The sequence below is a fragment of the Nematolebias whitei genome, chromosome 17 (genome assembly GCF_014905685.2).
Source record: "Nematolebias whitei isolate Nwh7 chromosome 17, NemWhi1, whole genome shotgun sequence".
NCBI lineage: Eukaryota > Metazoa > Chordata > Actinopteri > Cyprinodontiformes > Rivulidae > Nematolebias > Nematolebias whitei.
The window spans coordinates 3,468,512-3,478,070 of record NC_056514.1 but is presented as its reverse complement, the minus strand read 5'-3'; the positions used below and the strand labels follow the sequence as shown (position 1 = coordinate 3,478,070).

At 42.1% G+C, this 9,559-nt stretch overlaps 1 protein-coding gene across 3 annotated transcripts in view; it reads right to left on the bottom strand.

The window, feature by feature from the left end:
- Nucleotides 1-9,559, bottom strand: part of dcxr (dicarbonyl/L-xylulose reductase) — a 53,127-nt gene that overhangs the window by 5,336 nt on the left and 38,232 nt on the right. For all 3 annotated transcript variants that reach the window (XM_037690689.1, XM_037690687.1, XM_037690688.1), the window contains exons 7-8: nucleotides 4,768-4,832; nucleotides 3,302-3,419 (exon numbers count right to left, since the gene is read on the bottom strand). In XM_037690689.1, the coding sequence (XP_037546617.1) occupies nucleotides 3,302-3,419; nucleotides 4,768-4,832 (183 nt within the window). The remainder of the gene's footprint in view (nucleotides 1-3,301; nucleotides 3,420-4,767; nucleotides 4,833-9,559) is intronic.

Genomic DNA, 9,559 nt, shown 5'->3' with positions numbered 1-9,559 from the left:
GGCCCCCAGGCTGTGGAGACGGGGCCTTTCAGCCAGTGGCCCCCAGGATGTGGAGACGGGGCCTTTCAGCCAGTGGCCCCCAGGATTTGGAGACGGGGCCTTTCAGCCAGTGGCCCCCAGGATTTGGAGACGGGGCCTTTCAGCCAGTGGCCCCCAGTCTGTGGAGACGGGGCCTTTCAGCCAGTGGCCCCCAGGCTGTGGAGACGGGGTCTTTCAGTTAGTGGCCCCCAGGCTGTGGAGACGGGGCCTTTCAGCCAGTGGCCCCCAGGCTGTGGAGACGGGGCCTTTCAGCCAGTGGCCCCCAGGCTGGGGAGACGGGGTCTTTCAGCCAGTGGCCCCCAGGCTGTGGAACAGTTTGACCTGCAGCTTCGTTCTGCTGACTCTGTTGAGGTTTTTAAAAAACAACTGAAAACACTTTTGTTCTCTCATGATTTTATTGTGCTTCTTGTAGTTCTTATGCTTGTTTTTATTCTCTGTATATTTTAGCGCTGATTTTTATTGTACACCACTTTGCGAGTTTATGTCTGTGATAAGCGCTTTATAAATAAACTACTTTTTACTTTGTGCTGCCTTGATTCTCTTAAAACTTAAAAAGCAGCTGAAGTCACATTTGTTGAGACCGGCCTTTAATTAGTTTTATTCTGTCTTATGTCATACGTATACATACGTATGACATAAAAAGATAAAACAACATGTTGTTTTATTTTTCTTTCTGTTTTATATTTTGTGTTTTTATGTCTTGTATTCTATAAAGCACTTTGTGGTTTCACCATTGTTGAATATACATACACTAAAGGGGAAATTATGTTTATGGTTATTGTATCATGCACATGAGAAACACGAGTAGACTACTGTCTACTAAACTAGACTGAAATTTAATATGTGGATAAAAAACTCATTCACCAGCAAAACATGCAATAAAATAAAAAATCTGTGACTGTGAGAAATATAGCTGTGAACATTTGTTTTAAAATTTCACGTGAAGTGTCTTTTCTTCATGTGTCTGGTGTATTTTTGTTGTAGCGTTACAGCACCTCATATTCAATTCAATTTATTTATATAGTGCCAAGTCACAACAGAAGCCTGTATGAAGGTGACAGAATTCATGCACAGTCCATCACTGCTCCACACGCACGACCCCATCACCTCACTCAGGCCTCTAGCTATGACCTCACTCCACCGAGTGCTTCGAGGAAGGAGAGTATTATATAAGGCGATGGGCCAAGGGTTCATGTCAGGGTCCGAGTCCAGTGTCAAAGGTCAAGGTCAGGGCTTTTATGGTCAGTGTTGGCAGTCAAACAGGGTTAGGCTTAGGGTCAGAGGTCTGGGTTAGGCTTGGCTGTTGGAGTTAAGTTTAGGGTCAAAGGGTGGGGTTAGGGTCAGGGTTTGGTTTACAGTTAAAGGTCAGGGGGTTAGGTTTGGGTCAGGGTTGGGTTTGGTTTAGGGTCAGAGGTCATACAGGCCTGGCATAGTTACTGCAGAGTTTGGGTTTTCTTTGTTTTAGCAAGCATTTCTAGAAACAGTGGTATTCATACAGAAAAAAATAATTTTGATGAAACAGTGTTCCCCTGTGGGTGGAGACCAGAACTCTGAACGACTCTCAGAAGGGAGGGAAGAGAAAGTGATTTGTCTGTGAGTTCAGCTCACAAAAAGCTGCTGCAAGTGTCACCTTTCATTCAGGCTTTTATTCACGCCCCAAAGTTAACCACAGTTGTGGTCACTGGTTCATCTGGGCGGCTGTGGCTGAGTGGTTAGAGCAGTCGTCCTCCAATGCAAGAGTTGGGGGTTCGAATCCACCAGCAGTCACATGTCAAAGTGTCCATGGGCAAGACACTGAACCCCTCATCGCCTCTGATGTGTGTCCCATCGGTGTATGAATGTGATAAAGCTCTGATTAGTCTCTTTAGAATGATTTGTTTAATTAGCTTTGTAGATCTAGTATAGAGCTGTATGAATGGGTAAATGAGGCACAGATTGTTGTAAAGAGCTTTGAGTATCTTGATAAGATAGAAAGGAGCTGTGTAAGTACAGTCCATTCATGTATTTGTTACGTCTAGACTGGACTATTGCAACGGTTTATTATCTGGGTGTCCAAATACTTCTTTAAAACGTCTTCAGTTGATCCAAAATGCTGCTGCCAGAGTCTTAACTGGAGTTACTGGGAGAGATCATATCTATCTCTCCAGTTTTAGTTTCTCTCCATTGGCTCCCTGTCAAATCCAGAATAGAATTCAAAATCTTACTTCTAACCTACAAAGCTCTCAACAACCTAGCTCCATCCTATATTTGAGATCTTTTTGTTTCATATTTACTAACAGAGCACTTCACTCTCAGGCTGCAGGTTTACTTGTGGTTCCTAGAGTTTCCAAAAGCAGAATGAGAGGAAGATCTTTCAGTTCTCAGGCTCCTCTCTTGTGGAACCAACTTCCAATCTCTGTCCGTGAGGCTGACACATTGTCCAGTTTTAAAACTAGACTTAAGACTTTCCTTTTTGCTAAATCCTATAGTTAGGGTCGGCTTGGGTTTCCTGAGCTGTCCCTTAGTTTTTCTGCTATAGGCTTATAGACTGCTGGAGGACAAACTGACCACACTTTTCACTCTGCTGCTGTCTTTACGTACTCTGCTCAACCTGTGTGTATTTGTAATTATTTCTATCTTAACGTTTTGTTTTTTTTGTCTTTCCTTCTATAGAAAGTACACCTGCACCTGCCATTCTGTGTTTGTTTCTCCTTCCTGTTCCTCTCAAACTCCACCCCTCATCCTGAGCCTGGTTCTGCTGGAGGTTCCTTCCTTTCAGAAGGGAGTTCTTCCTCTCCACTGTCTCCTTTGTGCTCGCTCAGGATGGGAGACTGTGATGAAGTGAAGATTCAACTCAATCTGCCTCTTCCTTAGATAGAGAACTTTTACTAATTGGTTTTTTAATGCATGTAAATATTTTTGTTCAGTGCCCTGAGACAACGTCTGTTGGGATTTGGTGTTATATAAATAAACTGAATTGAACTGAATTATTTGGTGATTACACCAGAAGAAAATACATCTTTATAGAACTTTGAAATTAAATCAACACGATGATGCCAAAGATATATAATTATAATTATAAACATATGATGTCATCAACCAGCAAAATAAAAGTATTTCATTTTGACTGTGAATACAGTTTTCAGTTTTCGGATGGTGAATTATGAGTACAAAACAAACCAAAATTCATATTAATTTTGCACAAAGCATGTTTAGTGTTTGTGAAGATAAGCATGGTCCACAGAGAGAATGCCTTAAAGACAGACCAGATGTAGTGTCTGACCTGCAAAGCGTCCAAGGGGGATACGGGACATCATGGTTTTGGCTTTCTCTGGGTCACTCCAGCCCAGACGACCCATCTGTGTCATGACCACTGTAGGGTTCACAGCATTCACACGGATCTGGTAACACAGCACAAGCACTTCATCTGAGACAGCTACAACAAAGAAAGTGTGCTGTTAAGATCAAACCTTTTTGTAATACCAAACACCTGCTCCTTCATTACATCACGAGCTGTAAGAACCATTGAGGAGAAAGTAAGAAAATATATTTTTTAATTATCAAAGATAAAAATTAGCATAGTTGCAGCTGTGATGGATTTATTACAATAACTTATTGGATTATATCATAACAGAAACAAGTTATTTCTTTTCTTTGTTTTAGTTCATTTTCCAGCTACAGGGTCTTAAAGGGAAAGTTCAAATCTTTTGAAATGGGGTTCTGTAAAGCAGCAATGAAGAATTTATATTTTCCCTGTTGTAAATAGCTCTAACTTTTATTTCTGACCTTATTGACAATCTGGCAGGTAGACCAAACAGGACCAAGACCAAAGTGTAATGCTGCCATTCTTCCCAAAGTTTCCCAGCAGTTCATGTGAGCACTTTTATAAACTTAATATTGCCTTTAATTTCACATTATACAGTTCTTTATATCAAATTCTGTATTTGTTTAAATTCAAATATGCCGCAGCAATTAGCTGTAGCATTTCTCATACAGCCTGAGGCAGATTAGGCAGCAGTTTTGTAGCATTTCTCTTGTATTAATGAGTAATGCAGGTGATCCACCACAGGAAGGCTTCAAGCCAGCAGTGAGGGTAGTCACTGAGCAGAGTTGGCAAGTAGAGAAAAACTGATTTAAGATGACCAATTGTAATCATCTGAAATCAACCACAACTGAGAAATCAACAATCAGCCATGCCTGTGCAGCTGATACAGCCAGCTCACTGTGGCCCAATTAAAAAATACAAATAGAATGCTCTCCTATATATTCTTTTAAAGTGTGCAAGTTCTTCTAATGATGTTATATATTCAGTTCAATATAAAAAAGTGCTAAGTGTTGTCATCATTGTATGGGAAAATACACACACACACACACACACACACAAACACACACACATACATACATACATACACACATACATACACACATACATATATATATATAATATATATACATATATATATATGTGTGTGTGTGTGTGTGTGTGTGTAGGTAAAACATAAAAATGTTTAAATACTCATATCAGTCAACCTCTACTGGCATGTGTATTGCTGAGATGAGATGTGGCATGAACATTCTGATTAACGTCACTTGGGCCCAGTCAGTCACTCCAAAGTTTTTGACGTGGTCATCCATGAAACACTGAAGAGGTCTACTCACCTTTTGTGTTGTACAGTATTTTAGTGAAACTTGCCAGACTGGCAATGACTCTTAAGTCATTAATAAACTGAAGCTTGAGAAAAGAAGTACCTGGTAAGGTCCCAGCTCCAGAGCCATTACTTTAGTCAGCATGTCCACTGCTCCTTTTGTGGCACCTGACAGAAACAACACCAACTGTCACAGGGCTGCAACTGTACAGGATTTTATTTTAATATTAAAATTACAGGAAACAAGACTGAGGGAAATTAAAATCCTCCACTAACTTTTAAGAGACTTTGGAAACTTATTTGCGGATCTCGTTCGCAAACTAATCACCAACAATCACAGTCTAGAGAGATACTGACTTACCGGTAAATGAATATTCTGCTTAGTTCTGAAGGGATGTTTCTGTCTAATAGATATCAATGGTAAATAATTTATCAGCTATGATGATCACATGGAGAAAAGGGCAAACGTTTTTATCCAAGCTAGGCTAATGGCTAGCTAAACGAAGGCCCATTTTATATTTAAAACAACTTTCTCAAAAATAACGTACTGGTGTGAAAGCACTCTACAACAATTACTTAGCCAACATCGTGAATTAAATAATTCACAGTGCTGAAGTGAGTGATTGCCAAGAAAGAGTCTGACTCAACACATTTAGCTTTGCTTGTCTCATTTGGCTCAATCTCGATAAAGCCAATTTTCTTTGTTTGTACCTTTTCTACAACACACTATTTAATGTCTCTAGGAGGTCCTTTAGCATTTCCCACTGAGGAATTCTGCGAACAAATCAGAGGGACCCGGCAGACAAAACATTGTGTTATCATTTCAGGACTCTTGGATTTGCTCTGGCGTTGCCCTTGGTCGACCTCGGCACCCCTCGAGCATGTTTATGGATCTCATTAGAGGGAGTTGACTGATTAAACTATTCTTATTAGAAATCCTACAGAGCTTCTGGAATGTCCTTGGACACACTCACCACCCTTGTCATCTCCCCTCCCCTGCGGAATGTCTGCGTCACTGTGTGCCTATGTGTGGGGTGTTTTTTTTTATTTCAGGCTATCTCTCCTCAGCCAAGGAGTGAGAGTCTGTTAGGACCCCCCACCACCACCACCACCACCACCACCACCCCACCTCCCCTCCAAATCTTATTCATGTGTCACGTTCATTAGTTTTTGTCTGTCTAAACAGGTCTCTCTTGTAAATGAGTCCATGAGGCTCAGTGTGATTTATTTGTATAAATAAAGGTTGAATAGAAAAAAAAAGAAGCCACAGTTGACAAAACTTGAGAAAACGCTGGAAAAAAACTCTAGAAATGCTGTGCACAAGTAAGGCTGGTTACAGGTATACTATTACCATTGTGGGTTTTCAGTTTGGTCTAATCATGTGGTCCCCCCTCGACTACTAAAGGAAGTTTTTCCTACCCTGGGTCCTTTTATTCTCGCTATTCTGAATAGCAGTTTATCCTCAGGTGTGGTGCCAAAAACTTTTAAACATGCTGCTGTCCAGCCCCTCCTGAAAAAACCTAACCTTGACCCCTCAGTCATGTCCAACTTCCGGCCTGTCTCCAGACTCCCATTCACCTCTAAACTACTGGAAAAAATTGTGGAGTCTCAGTTGAAACAGTTTTTGGGGGATCACGCTATCCTAGAGTTATTCCAATCTGGCTTCAAATCTCTCCATAGCACTGAAACTGCTCTACTGAAGGTTTTTAATGACATTTTCATATCCACAGACGCAGGTGATTCTGTGCTGCTTGTCCTATTGGACCTTACATCTGCTTTTGACACCATCGACCACAACATCCTCATTTCTAGACTGGAGCAGTGGGTGGGCATCACAGGGCCAGCCCTTAAATGGTTTGGGTCCTACCTCTCTGACAGAACCTTCTGTGTCAATATCAAAGATTTTAGTTCGGCATCAACAGCGCTCCAGTGGGGGGTACCGCAGGGGTCCATCCTCGGTCCCCTTCTCTTTTCTTTATACCTGCTGCCACTAGGTGCTATCTTCCACAAACACGACATACCCTTTCATTTCTATGCCGATGATTGCCAAATTTACTTCCCCCTGAGGCACAGAGGCACACGCTCTATTCAGCCTCTTCTTGACTGCCTGGCTGACATCCGGGACTGGATGGCTTTAAACTTCTTAAGCTTCAATGAGAAGAAGTCTGAAGTCATGCTGTTCCATCCCAGTGGCTCACTCATGAACCATGACATTGACCTTTTCTCTCTAGCCCCGCTAGAGAAACAAAAGGTCACTAATCTGGGGGTGATAATGGACCCGTCCTTAAAACTTAACAGTCACGTAAACATGATGGTCAAATCCTGTTTTTTTCAGTTGAGACGGCTGTCTAAGCTGAAGCCTATACTCTTCAAAAAGAACATTGAGACAGTGATCCACGCCTTCATAACATCTAGGCTTGATTACTGCAATTCACTTCTGTTTGGAATCAGTCAGTCCTCCATTGCTCGTCTACAACTGGTCCAAAATGCTGCAGCCCGATTTTTAACTGGTACAGGCTATAGAGAGCACATCACGCCAGTTTTGGCCTCCCTGCACTGGCTACCCATTCACCTTCGGATCCAATTCAAAAGTCTCATGTATGTTTTTAAATCACTGAACAGTTCCGCCCCATCCTATCTCACTGATCTTCTGCAGCCATATGTCCCACCGTGCTCTCTGAGGTCAGCAGACCAGATGCTTCTCTCAGTCCCAGAAACCCGTCGTAAGCTCAGAGGTGACAGGGCTTTCTCTGTTGCAGGTCCACGACTGTGGAATGAGTTGCCACTGAGTGTCCGGCAGGCTCCCACACTCTCGGTCTTTAAGTCTCGCTTGAAGACCCACTTCTATTCTCTTGCCTTTAACACGTTGTGATTTGTTTTGGTCTGGTCTGTTCTCTACTCTGTTGGCCATTTTAGTTAGCTTCTGCTGCTATTTGTATCTGTATTTCTATTTTATGTTTTCCTGTCCGCTGTGCATGTTTTTTTTCTTTTGTACAGCATTTTGGTTGGCCTTGTTGCTGTTTTAAGTGCTCTATAAATAAATTGGTATGGTATGGTAATCAGAGTCAGAGATTCTTTATTGTCATTCGCACCACATGTGGTACATGTGGTGGAGCGAAATTATGTACACAGGGTCCCACTTACATCCAACAATAAAATGTATAAGAAAAATAGTAATAACATCTAAGTTATGAACTAAGATAAACATCAGCTAAAAATACACTACGTACTAATAGCATAAAAAGATAACGTTGAACATCAGCACGAACATGAGTCTGTGTGAGCAGATGAGCACGAATGAACACATCAACATTGAAACAGATCAGCAGCAACATGCTGTGATTTTTCACAGTGATTCTCCTGGTTAGATATTCATGAGTCTAACAGCCTCAGGGTAGAAGCTGTTCCACAGTCTAGTGGTTTTACACTTAATGCTCCTCAACCTCTTTCCTGAGGGGAGCAGGGCAAAAAGTGTGTGTGCTGGGTGAGTGGGGACATTCATGATACAGGATATAGGTGTGTTTGTTCCTTCTGAAGTCCACAATCATCTCCTTTGTCTTCTTCACATTGATGTGAAGGTTATTCTCTTTGCACCAGCTCTCCAGGTGTTCCATCTCTTGCCTGTAGCTGGGATCATCATTGTTTGTGATGCATCCCACAACCGCTGTATCATCTGCAAACTTTACAATATGACAGCCTGGATGGGTAGGTGCACAAGCATATGTGAGCAGAGTAAATAGGAGAGGGCTCAACACACATCCTTGAGGAGAGCCAGCGCTGAGGGTTATGGTGGAGAAGGAGAAGTTGTGGATCCTCACTAACTGTGGTCTGTTTGTTAAGAAGTCCAGTACCCAGTTGCAGATGGAGGGGCTTAGTCCTAGTGTGAATAGTTTGTCCATCAGGGTTTGGGGGATCATGGTGTTTAAGGCAGATGTGAAGTCCACAAAGAGCATACGGATGTAAGAGTCTTTCTGCTCCAGGTGGTTGAGCGCAGTTTGGACCACAGAAGAGATGGCATCCTCTCTTGATCGATTTTCGCGATATGCATACTGATGAGGGTCCTCGTTGATGTTGATGGTTGTTTTGATTTGGGTCATGACCAATTTTTCGAAGCATTTAGCGACTATTGGGGTGAGGGCCACTGGCCGATAGTCATTCAGACCAGTCACTGTAGAGCTTTTTGGGACTGGGATGATGGTGGCAGTCTTCAGGCAAGTGGGAACTGTCTCCAGGGTAAGTGAGGTGTTAAAGATTTATGCCAGCACCTCGCAGAGCTGATCGGCACATTCTTTCAACACTTTTCCGGAGATGTTGGCTAGGCCGGTTGCCTTGTGTGGATTAATCCTCCTGAAAGTACTCCTTACTTCTGCTGAGGTCACGCTGAGATGCTCTTCATCCGGTGGTGAGGTGAGTCTGGTGCTGGGTGGTCTGTTCGGGTCTTCAAAGCGTGCATATAACTTGTTGAGGGCATCAGGCAGAGATGGGTCTTTGGGGCATTGTTCGCTCCTTCCTTTATAATCTGTTATGCACTTAATGCCCTTCTACAGGTCCTTCTCAAAAATTAGCATATTGTGATAAAGGTCATTATTTTCCATAATGTAATGATAAAAATGAAACTTTCATATATTTCAGATTCTTTGCACACCAACTGAAATATTTCAGGCCTTTAATTGTTTTAATACTTATGATTATGGCATACAACTCATGAAAACTCAAAATGCCTGTCCCAAAAAATTAGCATATCATGAAAAGGTTCTCTAAACAAGCTATTAACCTAACCATCTGAATCAATGACGTAACTCTAAACACCTGCAAAAGATTCCTGAGGCTTTTAAAAACTCCCAGCCATGTTCATTACTCAAAACCGCAATCATGGGTAAGACTGCCGACCTGAC